Source organism: Pseudophryne corroboree, chromosome 12, assembly GCF_028390025.1.
Source record: "Pseudophryne corroboree isolate aPseCor3 chromosome 12, aPseCor3.hap2, whole genome shotgun sequence".
NCBI classification, from domain to species: domain Eukaryota; kingdom Metazoa; phylum Chordata; class Amphibia; order Anura; family Myobatrachidae; genus Pseudophryne; species Pseudophryne corroboree.
The window spans coordinates 13,372,523-13,387,323 of NC_086455.1; the positions used below are offsets into that span (position 1 = coordinate 13,372,523).

General features: G+C 48.4%; 1 protein-coding gene across 1 annotated transcript in view; it reads right to left on the reverse strand.

Annotated features, from left to right (window-relative positions):
* Positions 1 to 470: 470 nt before the first annotated feature.
* The window catches only part of LOC134980280 (Fc receptor-like protein 3), a 66,324-nt gene continuing 51,993 nt past the window's right edge, over positions 471 to 14,801 (reverse strand). Inside the window, exons 11-15 of the mRNA XM_063947028.1 lie at positions 9,262 to 9,289; positions 8,436 to 8,512; positions 2,556 to 2,615; positions 1,406 to 1,431; positions 471 to 889 (exon numbers count right to left, since the gene is read on the reverse strand). Coding sequence (XP_063803098.1) covers positions 779 to 889; positions 1,406 to 1,431; positions 2,556 to 2,615; positions 8,436 to 8,512; positions 9,262 to 9,289 — 302 coding nt within the window. The 3' untranslated portion in view covers positions 471 to 778. The remainder of the gene's footprint in view (positions 890 to 1,405; positions 1,432 to 2,555; positions 2,616 to 8,435; positions 8,513 to 9,261; positions 9,290 to 14,801) is intronic.

The window sequence follows — 14,801 nt, forward strand, 5'->3', positions numbered from 1 at the left end:
TGATTTTTGGATCAACTCTGAGTTTTGCTGATGGGGTCACATCCTATACTTTATATGTGACCCATTTTGTAGCTTCCTGTTGCAATTAGGACCTTTTTTCAGGTTCATTAGCAGTATGCTAAGTTTTGCTAAGAATGCAAAACCACTAATGAAGAAATCATGCAAATGGCCGACAGCGATGCGATCACAATTCAATTGCGTCACTGAAATCGCTGAATTGTGGATGCCCCCTGCCTCTGTAGCCTGGCTGCGAAGGCAGACGCAGAGCGGCCATTTTCCGGGTCGCAGCACCCGCGTGTGATGCCCCTGCAATGCCATGTCACGGCCCCTGCGTGCACACTGTGGGTACAAGCAGGGAAAAGCGATCGCATCTCAGTAGTGTCTGCTACTGAATAGCCCCCTTAGTGAAAAACCACATTTCACACAATATAATGAAACAGTCACACTCATAAAAGTGCAAAGTCATGAAAAACAATACAAATTATTTATTTAACCCAAAAATAACATCAAACTGATAGTAGAAAAAAAAGTCTAAAGTTTATTTTGATGAATGGGTTTGTTCTAGAGGTGAAAGGTTGGACCTTGATGTGAAGGTTGGCAGGGAGTGGTTCCCCGTCGTGGGTTTCCTCCTCTGTTCTCCTCTAGATTGCAGAGGAAGCTTCCAAGAGTGGAACAGTCGTGCATTGTCTGGGTCAGACACACCAACGCGTTTTGTGGTGTGCAACTTGAGAACTTTGTACAGGAGGCCAACGTGTGCTTAGTATAAATGTTAAACGCGTCAGTGGTCTTTGGCAGTGAAGTTCTGGTAGATGTCGGAAGGGTCAGGCGTCTCTTGAGGGTGTCTTGTTCCCAGTGGCTTAACTGTAGTGTATGTAACAGAATATTCACCCTGAACAAAACAAAACAATACACAGCCCATGACATTTAGTTGTCACCGGTTCATTTATAATGGGAGAAATAAGTGCATTTTTTGGTTGTTTGTTGAGAACGCGATGCAGGTTATTGCAGGTTGTTGGAAGCTGGCTGCGTGCAATGCATTATGGGGTAAATGTATGAAGCAGTGATAAGAGAGGAGAAGTGAGCCAGTGGAGAAGTTGCCCATGGCAACCAATCAGCATTGAAGTAATATTTAGAATTTGCATACTATAAAATTATACAGAGCAGCTGATTGGTTCTCATGGCCAGCTTCTCCACCGGCTCACTTCTCTCTTCTCACTGCTTCTTACATTTATCCCCTTCTGTAGTGGAGAGATGGAAGGTTCTTCTATTCCTTCTCAACGATGAGCAGACAGAATGTGATAGTCATATCTCCATGTGACACTTGACTTAAATGAGATCTCAGAAGATGTCTACATTTATTGGGGACCAAATTTATCTGGTCTTCATTAGATTCCTAAATACTCACGTTTCCTTCTGTAGGAGCGGAGGAGGCTGGAGGAAGGAAGCAGAAACATGATTCATGACCTGTTCATGGACTGAATTAAAACAATACATACAGGACCATGAATGACAAGGTGACATTCGGGGGGAGGGGCATGCATCATCGTTTGGAGAGTTAAAAAATGGAGAGAGATAAAGTAACAACCAACCAGCTCCTAGCTGTCAAACACAGCCTGTGACATGGCAGTTAGGAGCTGATTAGCTGCTACTTTATCTCTTTCCATTTTATCATTCTCCAAGCGATGATGCATGCAGGGTGTGAAGGTAATTACCCGCTGCTGGGCTCATCACTACCATGGGAGTATAACCAGCTCTCTCATACGTTATGTGCTGTTATATTGTATCATTACATTCACTGTAATATGTTGTACCATGGGGGGGAAATGTACCAAGAGGTAAGTGTCAAATGTGCTATAACCAGCGCTAATGACACCTAAACCGTACTCCGGCATGTATGAAAGCACAGAGAAAATCACTTTTCTCCACGGTATCTAATGATTCGCCATCGCCATAGTATTGTATTGTGATGGAAAATCATTCAGATGTTACTGAAAACCGCTATGCGCACTTTTGTGACTTATCATTTTTTCCACATATCATCAGGATTAGCTGGAGACGGTATGCGGATAGCACACCGCTCCTCGGGATCCCGGGCTGTCGCAATACCGACGCTGGGATCCCGACAGGGGCACCATATCGCCGCCGGTATACCGGCGAGGTAGGTGATTCCCCTCTATGGGTGTCCACGAGATCCACAGAGGGAGAATAGAACCTGTGGCGTGCATAGCTCGCCACCAAGCCTGCAGCGTATAGAGCGCAGCGAGCCGCAAAGTGCTTCATTGCGCACGCCCCGTGCCAACACTATTGCTTCCTGATTTGCCTCTTACTCAAAGCTATAGCGGCACAATAAGTGAAGTTATAATCACAGCTGCATTAAAGGGGGGGACTCAGGTGGTGAGGATAATCGTGGAGGAGGGGGGGCCCCAATATTTATTTTTATATACGTCCCTTCAACCACAACACGTTTCGGCGCCCCTGATTGGAGCTGTGGTTACAGAGGAATCCATAGACAACAGCATATAAATGATCTATAAGACACAGAACAGGACACTGACCTTCTTGTAGCCGATTAATATCAATGTAGACATAACTCACATCTCTTCCTCTGGCCGGTACTGAGGATGGGAAAAACCAAGGTAAGTGTATGTTATTATTGTAGGTTCAGATACCTGTAGCATGTAGCGAATGTAATGCTTCATCTCCTATATAATAGCCCTATTCTGTGACCTTGTGATTCATTTGCTAACGCTGGGCGGAGTCACAACAGTGGGCGGAGTTAGTCAAATGAGTCACAGAGATCTGGCCAAATCTACAGGAGACTAGGAGCAGAAGCAGATAGCATGGGCATTGGGCATGGCACAGGCAGGGGTGCAGACCTCCCAGCTTTCTGCAGGAGCTTTATCCAGGCAGAAGGAGGGACACACACTAGGCGAAAAGGGGCGTGGCTTCACGGGAGGGCCCCGTTTTCGTCAGTGAGGGGGCATGCCCAGCGCTCTGTGAGCTGCTGGCATGCTCCCAGGGGCTCATTATGAGTCCGGGGGTCCCAGGGCACTTGTGACAGGGGAGCCCTATCTCATTGCTGTGTGTTGGGGGCGTGGCCTAATCGCGGACCGCGCGGCCACGCCCCCTTATGCAAATTTCGATTTTTATTTTTTTGATGGGATTTTGGCCCCTCAGCTAGGGGTAAATCCAGAGGGGGTGGTCGCTCCCCCCTACACACCCGCACAGGGAGAAGAAAGCAGGGAGGCTGCTGCCTCCCTGCAACACCACAGACCTGCCAATACGCAGCAGCGTGTGCTGACTGTAGCACAATGCTGCCGCTGTTGCTGGCAGGACGGGGGGGGGAGCTTCTGAGCTGGAACAGAGCTACTCCAGCCGGGGGGCCCCCTAAAACTGTGGGGCCAACGGTACGTATCCCCTGCCCCCACCTTAATCCGACTCTGCTGCTGGAACCCCCCATTAATCCGGACCCCCTGATGCCCCCTCTCCCTCTGTCTCCACTATTCACCGCTGCTCTGCTAAGCAGAACAGCGAGTACAGGAGCTTTCCAACTGCCCCCCCCACCGCCGGACACTGCGACCCGCGGGTGGGACAGCGGGACAGACCCCAAAAAATGGGACTGTCCCGCGAAAATCGGGACATTTGGGAGGTATGGGGGTGTGTGAGGGGTATGTCATACAGACAGACGGGCACCGGCTCACTGTGTGCTTGACCCCCCACATCGGCATACTCAGCATGGTCTCTTTGGTGCGGAGGAGCGTCACTTAGTTTCTGGCACACTCCACGCTTCTTAGCTGCAGTTTTGTGGGGCACCTGCCGCTGTGCAGGTTCCGTACTGCCTCTGTTATCTCCAGCCCCGGCAACCCCACCGCTAGCTGCAGCACTGCCACCCGCAGTGAGGTGCACCCAGCTCCTTCACACACTTTAGCTGGCGGGTAGCGCTGCAGAAATCCGAGCTGCTTGCAGGCTCTGACCCACTCCTCCCTCCAGCCGCAGCGTCTCCTGGGAGCTAACCAGTCACTCCCAGTCTTCCCTTACCACAGTGCCCGAAAGCCGTGAGGTCCGCGCCACGTGCATGCTATGACCTCCTCCTCCCTCCAGCCGCAGCATCTCCTGGGGGCTCATTTCCAGTCTCACCTTACCACAGTGCCCGGCAGCTGCGCGAGGTCTGCGGTGTGTGACTGAGGAGGGGGGGAGGGAGGCGGATGGGCAGAGGAAGCAGGAATCCAGCCTGAGAGAGTCAGCCATGCCAAGTCTCCAGCAGCAGCAGCAGATCCCAACAGGTTGGAGTGGAACAGCAGCAGCCAGCAGCAGTGACTCCGGTAAGACACATCTGTCTGTCACCACTGTTTTGTCCCTATTACCAATCTCTCCCGTGCCCTGTGTTCTGTCATGTCCCTGTCACCCCTGGCCTTGCCCTGCCACCCTTATCCTGGCCCTTTCACCCTTATCCTGGCCCTGTCACCCTTATTCTGTCCCTATCATTTCTGTCCTGGCCCCGTCACCCCTGTCCTGGCCCCGTCACCCCTGTTCTGACCCTGTCACCACTGTCCTGGCCCCGTCAACCCTGTACTGACCCTGTCACCCCTGTCCTGGCCCTGTTACTGCATACCCTCCAACTACCTTTTATGGCATATACAGTACCCGCAGCGCCTCCAGACCTCTCCCCAATGCACCACACCTCCACACCTTCCCCTCCACCACATGCGGCACTCCACCCCTCCCCCACATGCTGTGCCTCCAGCCCCCCTACACCACCCGTGGCTCCCACTCCTCCACCCCTTCACCACCCACAGCACCTCCAGGCCCCTTCCACCATTCACCCCCCTTATATGTCTCCCCCCACACCTGCCCCCCTCCACCCGCAGCATCTGCAGACACCCTCCTCCATCAGCGGTCCCCCCCTCACCCACCCTCCCCCACCAATGGCACCCCCGCACCTGCCCCTCCACCACCTGCAGCACCTCCGGACCTCCTTTCCCATCCGCCGCAACACCTGTACCTGCCCCTACCCTACCCATGGTGCCTGCGGTCCCCTACCCCACCCCCGGCACTCCCGTCCCTTCCCATCCCACAGCACCTTCGGAACCCTTCATCCATCCACAACATCCCCACACCTGCCCCTCTCCCACCCGTGGCAGCCCTGCCCCTCCCCCACCTTCAGTGCCTCCGGACCCCTCCCCCATCTGCATCCCCCACTCCTCTGCCCCTCCCCCACGCGCAGCACCTCCCGAACCTTCCCCATCCGGGCCCCACCCCCACTTCTGCCTCCCCTCCACCCGCAGCATCTACAGACACCATCCGCAGTCTCCCCCGCACCCGCTACATTCTGTACATCGTGCCCTGCAGGTGCTGTTCACGCCGTCGCAAGGGGCTGCGCCTCCTTCACCATCGCACGCCCTTTCATTGTGCAATATTTAACCACTAACAAAGGAATGCAGGTAATACTCCATATAATACAAATATTAAACCTCAGAAAGGCATGCAAGGGTTAAGGGGGCGTAGCCCCTTGCGACGGTGTGAAGAGCGCCCGTAGGGCGCGATGAAGCACCTAGTTAATACGTAAAGATTTATATATTTATTTGCAACAATTACAGTATCTGGGTTATTGTTCCAGGACACCCGGCGCCTTGGTGTTATATGGAAGTTACGGGCGGAATAGCTGTACACATCGTAAGAAAATTACATTTAAAAAGAAAGTTTACTCATTCCAGCGGAGAAAATAAATTGTAACAACGCATTGTGGTTCAGCCTTGGTGGATGGGTATTGTTTGTTACCTTTGGTGACTGTTACTTAGTTTGTCATGTGTTCATGGAATGCGTCAGGTTCCCGACAGTCAAAATACAGAGAGCGCCATCCTGGTGTATCCTGACCGTAAATAGAGGAATTGGGATTAGGCACTAGGGGGAGGGGGAGACAAATAGGCTTAGGTTGCAGGATGGGTGGGTTAGGATTAGGGGTAGAGTTTAAATACTTACTGGGATCAGTCAGGATTCTGGCCATCGGGAACCCGACCGCAGGGATTTCATACACAACCAGTTTTCATACTTTTGTTCATTCTTTTTTACTTACCATATGTAGAACGTCCCGTACAATACATGCAAGGAGCACTCTCTGGGGCGGATTCTGAGTGGGATATAGTGCTGGCATTCACCCTTTGATGTTTTTCAAATGTGCGTGTGTTGATGTCATGAAAAAGCCGCACAATGCGTGTCCCCCACGGTGCACGCATACAAAGTCACAGCGGCGACTGAGACACATGGACTCAAACAGGGGTGGACCGGCCATAGGGATCACCAGGAAGATCCCTGGCAGGACGACGCGTCTGTGGGCCTGTTTTGTGTGTGGCCCCACCCCCCACATGACAGGCAGCCCACAGCACTCAGTACACTGCATTGCCCCCATTCATTCTGTTATTCCATCTCTGCAGTGCAGTAACTCTGCCATCCAGTGATGCTGCCATGGCTACACATCATGTTATACATCTGGTGCTGCCCATGTCGGGCCACTACAAAATTTAGCAGGGACACTTAGTTCTCAAACAGCCCCTGGTCTCAGACACAACTGCAGCAAAGGATGCAAGGAAAGCCACAAACGAGTATAACCAGGCCCCATAAGGAGGGATCCCGCCCCTTCAATAGACCCCACCCCCTCATCAGACTGCACCCCCATTAGGGCTCCTTCTATAAGTTTCCCGGGGTGGTTTTCCATCACAATCCGCCTCTGGACTCAGAAGTGTCCTGGAAATATATTGGATGTTCCTGGGCAGTGACTGTGTGGTGGCTATGCAGACGCCTGCAGATGGTCCATCTTATGTGCGAGTTATGGGAGCACCCCGGGCATGTCGTATGAGTGGTTGTGTATTTAGATGCTTATTAGAGGACATGGGATGCCGTACTCTGACGGAGAGTCTGCGCCTAGTGTGGGACTGTGCAAGTTCTGATGGTACGGTGTATAAAAAGGCACAGAGCGGAGTTACAGCGTCTATAGGCGCATAGAGAGCACATCTCTGTCCTTGCACAGTCAGGCGCACGGCTGCACACCAGGGAGGGGCCTGTAGCGGAACTCTGGCTAAAGGTTCACTAGGGAAACAGTTCAGATTAATGACAAATCTCAGGTTTAGCCCTGTATAGCTCAGAGTATATTTATTGATTGTAAAAAAACCTTCCATACCACGGCCGCAAATCAATGAAATAAATTCTGCTCCATCACACTCACAGTCTACCCCATCTGTGTCACCCCTCTCTGTCTGCCCCTCCCCTTAAGAATGTAAGCTCTCACGAGCAGGGCCAGGGTTGGACTGGCCCACAGGAGAACAGGGGAAACCACCGGTGGGCCCCACTGCCAGTAGGCCCTCCTCCTCCTCCTCCTCCTCTAGGGATCAGGTTCCAGACTCTATCCTAGTGCACCTGAATTATGCATTATACTTATGTTACATTATACTTCACAAGAATATGGATTATTATATATTTATTATTTACCAAGGGAACAGAACATTTACTCTGTATTGGTTAGCCAAACCTCTGTGGTGGCTGGCCACGCCCCCCACTGTAGCCTGGCCACACCCTTAAGCATGGGCCCTACAACAGCATCCCCCCGGTGGGCCCTTCATGCCCCAGTTGACACTGAGCAGGGCCCTCTTCTCTTACATAGACAATCTTCTACTCCATACAACGACACCTAACCCTCAGTTTCTGCCTCCCTGATGCTTCTCTCAGTGTCTTGTCCCCTGGTGCAACAATGTGTATATATCGTGTTCCTCTCCTGCATAGTCTTGTACTGTACGTCACTGTTTTCTTGTTTTGCTCATTTTTTTATGTACTTTGTTAGGCGCTGCGGATCCCTTGTGGCACCATATAAAGGATAATAATAATAATAATCTACAAAGGGAGGTATCCAATTAGCTGCTGTAATTTACCGTGGCTTATTGGTTCTCCGGGTGCAATCTTATTAGCCGCAATAGCCGGCACTCATCAGGGATTGGTTTCACCTGCCAAACCAAATTCCAGAAAAGTGAATATATTTGCCGCAATAAGTGCCGCAAAAAGACATAGGTCCGTGGCCTTTTGCGGACCTTATGTATTTTTGCGAAAAAATGGGGTGATGTAATTGGAAACTAGTAAAAAAACATCAGTGATTAAAAACAAAACAAAAAAAAAACCCAATTTTTTTGCTCCGGCATTATCGCAGGTAATTGGATACCCCCCATAGACTGCATTGATACCTCCCATCTCTCATCCATATATTTATTCATGATACACAAAGCACTCCCATAAGGTAATGGGAATGGGAGTGGATACCTGAAGAGTGGCGTGGCATCTGTCACTTATATGGTATCACATGGGTGTGTTGGTTTCATTGGAGACTGCAGAGGATGGAATTCTGGTGAATCAGGTAAAACATGGGGACAGCGGCTTATCGCTTAGTTACTTACTATTGCTATATTCTCCCTGATCCATACTTATAGACTCTGATCTGTGTGTATCTTCATTTGACTGCGTTTCTCCAACTCTGTAATACAATAATATAATGTCAGATATGAATGTAATTAACTGTTAATTGCTACGTGAGTAAAATAAATAATACTCTCTGCACTGGACTTTAGCTTGTAATTGATCAGACCAGTATTACGATATCTTGTGAAGCTCGACAAACTGCCACCACATTGATCCACTTGATTACGGATCCAGATATGGACTATTGAAAGATTCCCTGGTAAAGATTTCCTTTGTGGGACTTTATCACCAAAGAGCATTGATTGGAAAGACCATGTAGACTGCCGACGGACAGCTTGCCTGCTGGAAACATCTAGAACACTCGGACAGACCATCACCACGGGTAAAACCAGCTGTACTACATGATACTCCGCCCCAGGGAACATTTGCCATCTAGCCCGAGATCCCATGTGGATATTATTTGATCAGCTAATATCAATTCTCTACATCCCAGTAATATATTGTATTCCCCTTTTTACTTTTTCTACAAATTGTGATGTATTAGTGTTATTGTTAAAATAACTTTTATCCATCCACTTTTATTATTGGAGAGACACTGTCAGCGCCAGTTTTCTTTTATATTTTGTATTTTCTTTAAGTGGGACTGACAATCCTATTACTGGCAGCTCTGACAGCGCATCTGGGATCTGTTCTAATTAAACAGGACTATGCGATTACTGTTATTTGCTGCAGTAGTAAGTAGTGTCCAGCATAAGCCCCGGTATGTTACAGAAGACATAACTTCCCCCCTACAGTATTACTCACCTGTCCCTGGATTTAACAAACGTCTTATCTAAAACAAAGGAAGCACAGTGACATATTAGGGTGTAACTTGCATTGTGAACACTATACGTCACTGATGGTAGTGCACCTGATTGTGAGTCGCACGCTGATGCTGGTATTCGCTCAAATGGTTGATGTTTAATAATTGTGCATGTGTCTAAGTAGCTAAACAGTCGCACAGCGCATGCGTCCAGCAGTGTCACACTAGCGACTGAGACACACGGCATCAGAAATGTATTGGAAATTATTTGGGTGTTCCTCGGCGGTGACTGGGAGATGCATATTTCGATGCATGTAGATTCACTGCCTAATGGGAGTGATTATATATATTAGGATGGGGAATGGACGGCACTCGCAGGAGACGTTGTAACAATTTACAGCAATTTAATCTGAGCTATCAACGTTTCAGAGTATATCAGTTCCTCCTTCATCAGGACATAATGTCCTGATGAAGGAGGAACGGATATCCTCTGAAACGTTGACAACTCAGATTCACCATCCGAAAACATGCTCTCAGGGTTCGGCACTGGGAGCAGCTGAATCAAGATCATTCGAGTGCCAGGCTCCTTTTGGAAGGATATATATATACAAATACACTGTATATATATATATATATATATATTGGCTATCAACCGGCACTCTCACTTCTGTTCAGCTGCCGCGGTGCTCTTTGTAACATCATACAACCTCTTCCAAATATGGCACTCCACGGTCTCACATCAAAAATAATAGCTCACTGCTTGGCTTGTGTCAGCAACGTTTCGGATTTAATATCCTTTGTCAAGCATTGCAATGCTTGACAAAGGATATTAAATCCGAAACGTTTCTGACACAAGCCCAGCAGTGAGCTGTTATTATTTTTGATGTGAGACCGTGGAGTGCCATATTTGGAAGAGGTTTTATATATATATATATATATATATATATATATATATATATATAAATATGCCGCTACCTGTTATCTCTTGTATATACTGCTGAGCTGTGAACCGCTACCACTATACGCTTGGATTTGGAGTGCCTGCTGTGTGTGGAAAATATGTGTATATATGTATACACAAACACACACACATATATATATATATATATATATGGTCGAAAAGAGAAACGGGGGCGCTCAGATATCACGGTGCACTACCACTAATAAATAGTGAAGATATGAAATCAAGTGTATAAAATAAGTGACACTTCCTCTAATATAAGAGTGGCTGCAACCTTAAGCAATAAATATGTGCTTGGAAAACACATAAATAAAATTTTTAGAAAGTGAAGAAAAGGGCGCCTACTAGTGTCTAATAAAATTATAGAACTGATGTGATTGAGAACAGGAGACTACTTATCTGTCATAAATAGACTTTTGCTTCAGTCATAGGACCAGTACAGGTACATGAAAAAAGAAGAACAAAATAACATAGCGCGTACTGTTTTTACGCAATCACAATCTACAGATCATATAAACAAATTGTGTGTTAAAAAACTTTCTGGGTAAAGGTAAATCCCATAAATTTAAAATCCACAGCCAGGGATTTTGTATCGAAAGTTTTTCACCATAAAACACACATAAAACAAAGGTAGAAGTACAAAATATATAGTTTTCAATCTATAGATAAAATGGACCAATTATGTGTTTAAAAACTTTCTGGGTATATGCAAGTCCCAAAAATTTAAAATCCACAGCCAGGGATTTTTTAAAAAGTTTTTTCACAAAATTTAATAAAACACATAAAACATGAAAGGTAGAAGTAATGTGAGCGTACAAGATAAAATTGAATAACAAGCTTATCTGTCCATATTAGGACTGGGATACATCAGATCTTTCGTAAGCATCCAAGATAAATAGTAAAATATCAAACGTACAAAAGTTAAATATTAAAACCGCTTATCTGCCCATAAGGGAAGTTCAGGTGCATCAGTCCCAACGCGTTTCGTCCTTAATTAGACTTCCCCATGATGAAGTCTAATTAAGGACGAAACGCGTTGGGACTGATGCACCTGAACTTCCCTTATGGGCAGATAAGCGGTTTTAATATTTAACTTTTGTACGTTTGAAATTTTACTATTTATCTTGGATGCTTACGAAAGATCTGATGTATCCCAGTCCTAATATGGACAGATAAGCTTGTTATTCAATTTTATCTTGTACGCTCACATTACTTCTACCTTTCATGTTTTATGTGTTTTATTAAATTTTGTGAAAAAACTTTTTAAAAAATCCCTGGCTGTGGATTTTAAATTTTTGGGACTTGCATATACCCAGAAAGTTTTTAAACACATAATTGGTCCATTTTATCTATAGATTGAAAACTATATATTTTGTACTTCTACCTTTGTTTTATGTGTGTTTTATGGTGAAAAACTTTCGATACAAAATCCCTGGCTGTGGATTTTAAATTTATGGGATTTACCTTTACCCAGAAAGTTTTTAAAGCAGAGGCGGAACTACCGGCAGTGCAGGCAGTGCACTGCACTGGGGCCCGCCTCTGTCCAGGGGCCCAAGCATGTAATGAGTCAAACTGACTCATTACATGCCGCTGTGCGCTGCGGGCAACCGCTGCCCGCAGCGCACAGCCGCCCGGCGAAGAGAGGAGAGGAGAGGAGCAGCGGTACTACAGATGGGGGAAGGAGGAGGAGGGAGGCTGAGAAGGGAGCCGCAGCAGCGCTTTGTTACTGGTGGAGGCGCTGCTGCTGCTGCCCCTCTGCTTCCCTATAGGCTGTCTTCCGAGAACAGCCTATAGGGAAGCAGAGGGGCAGCAGCAGCAGCGCCTCCACCAGTAACACAGCGCTGCTGCGGCTCCCTTCTCAGCCTCCCTCCTCCTCCTTCTCTCCAGCCCGGGAATCGTCTCTGACGCTGCACCGAGGAGCCTGAGCCAGCGGAGAGGGTAAGTATAATTCTTCTTTCTTTCTTTCTTTCTTTCCTTCTTTCCTTCTTTCCTTCTTTCCTTCTTTCCTTCTTTCCTTCTTTCTTTCTTTCTTTCCTTCTTTCCTTCTTTCCTTCTTTCTTTCTTTCCTTCTTTCCTTCTTTCTTGTGCCTGCCTGCCGCAATGTGTAAAAATGGGGGACTACCTGCCGCACTGTGTAAAAATGGGGGACTACCTGCCGCACTGTGTAAAAAGGGGGGACTGCCTGCCGCACTGTGTAAAAAGGGGGGACTGCCTGCCGCACTGTGTAAAAATGGGGGACTACCTGCCGCACTGTGTAAAAAGGGGGGACTGCCTGCCGCAATGTGTGAAAAGGGGGGCCTACCTGCCGCAATGTGTAAAAAGGGGGGACTGCCTGCCGCACTGTGTAAAAAGGGGGGACTGCCTGCCGCAATGTGTGAAAAGGGGGGCCTACCTGCCGCAATGTGTAAAAAGGGGGGACTGCCTGCCGCACTGTGTAAAAAAGTTTTTTAACACACAATTTGTTTATATGATCTGTAGATTGTGATTGCGTAAAAACAGTACGCGCTATGTTATTTTGTTCTTCTTTTTTCATGTACCTGTACTGGTCCTATGACTGAAGCAAAAGTCTATTTATGACAGATAAGTAGTCTCCTGTTCTCAATCACATCAGTTCTATAATTTTATTAGACACTAGTAGGCGCCCTTTTCTTCACTTTCTAAAAATATATATATATATATATATATATATATATATATATATACACATACAGTAGTATTTAAAGCAGAGGCGGAACTACCGGCAGTGCAGGCAGTGCACTGCACTGGGGCCCGCCTCTGTCCAGGGGCCCAAGCATGTAATGAGTCAAACTGACTCATTACATGCCGCTGTGCGCTGCGGGCAACCGCTGCCCGCAGCGCACAGCCGCCCGGCGAAGAGAGGAGAGGAGCAGCGGTACTACAGATGGGGGAAGGAGGAGGAGGGAGGCTGAGAAGGGAGCCGCAGCAGCGCTTTGTTACTGGTGGAGGCGCTGCTGCTGCTGCCCCTCTGCTTCCCTATAGGCTGTCTTCCGAGAACAGCCTATAGGGAAGCAGAGGGGCAGCAGCAGCAGCGCCTCCACCAGTAACACAGCGCTGCTGCGGCTCCCTTCTCAGCCTCCCTCCTCCTCCTTCTCTCCAGCCCGGGAATCGTCTCTGACGCTGCACCGAGGAGCCTGAGCCAGCGGAGAGGGTAAGTATAATTCTTCTTTCTTTCTTTCTTTCTTTCCTTCTTTCCTTCTTTCCTTCTTTCTTTCTTTCTTTCTTTCCTTCTTTCCTTCTTTCTTGTGCCTGCCTGCCGCAATGTGTAAAAATGGGGGACTACCTGCCGCACTGTGTAAAAATGGGGGACTACCTGCCGCACTGTGTAAAAAGGGGGGACTGCCTGCCGCACTGTGTAAAAAGGGGGGACTGCCTGCCGCACTGTGTAAAAATGGGGGACTACCTGCCGCACTGTGTAAAAAGGGGGGACTGCCTGCCGCAATGTGTGAAAAGGGGGGCCTACCTGCCGCAATGTGTAAAAAGGGGGGACTGCCTGCCGCACTGTGTAAAAAGGGGGGACTGCCTGCCGCAATGTGTGAAAAGGGGGGCCTACCTGCCGCAATGTGTAAAAAGGGGGGACTGCCTGCCGCACTGTGTAAAAATGGGGGACTACCTGCCGCACTGTGTAAAAAGGGGGGACTGCCTGCCGCAATGTGTGAAAAGGGGGGCCTACCTGCCGCAATGTGTAAAAAGGGGGGACTGCCTGCCGCAATGTGTAAAAAGGGGGGACTGCCTGCCGCAATGTCTAAAAAGGGGGGCCTACCTGCCGCAATGTGTAAAAATGGGGGACTACCTGCCGCACTGTGTAAAAAGGGGGGACTGCCTGCCGCACTGTGTAAAAATGGGGGACTACCTGCCGCACTGTGTAAAAAGGGGGGACTGCCTGCCGCAATGTGTGAAAAGGGGGGCCTACCTGCCGCAATGTGTAAAAAGGGGGGACTGCCTGCCGCAATGTGTAAAAAGGGGGGACTGCCTGCCGCAATGTCTAAAAAGGGGGGCCTACCTGCCGCAATGTGTAAAAAGGGGGGACTGCCTGCCGCAATGTGTAAAAAGGGGGGACTGCCTGCCGCAGTGTGTAAAAAGGGGGGACTGCCTGCCGCAATGTGTAAAAAGGGGGGACTGCCTGCCGCTATGTGTAAAAAGGGGTAATCTGCCCGACGCAATGTGTAAAAAGGGGAATTTGCCTGCCGTAATGTGTAAAAAAGGGGGACTGCCTGACGCTATGTGTAAAACAGGGGGACTGCCTGACGCTATGTGTAAAAATGGGGAATCTGCCTGCTGCTATGTGTAAAAATGGGGAATCTGCCTGCCGTAATGTGTAAAAATGGGGACGCTGTCTGCCGTAATGTGTAACAAGGGCACGCTGTCTGCCGTAATGTGTAACAAGGGCACGCTGTCTGCCGTAATGTGTAACAAGGGCACGCGGTCTGCCGTAATGTGTAACAAGGGCACGCTGTCTGCCGTAATGTGTAAAAATGGGCACGCTGTCTGCCGTAATGTGTAACAAGGGCACGCTGTCTGCCGTAATGTGTAACAAGGGCACGCGGTCTGCCGTAATGTGTA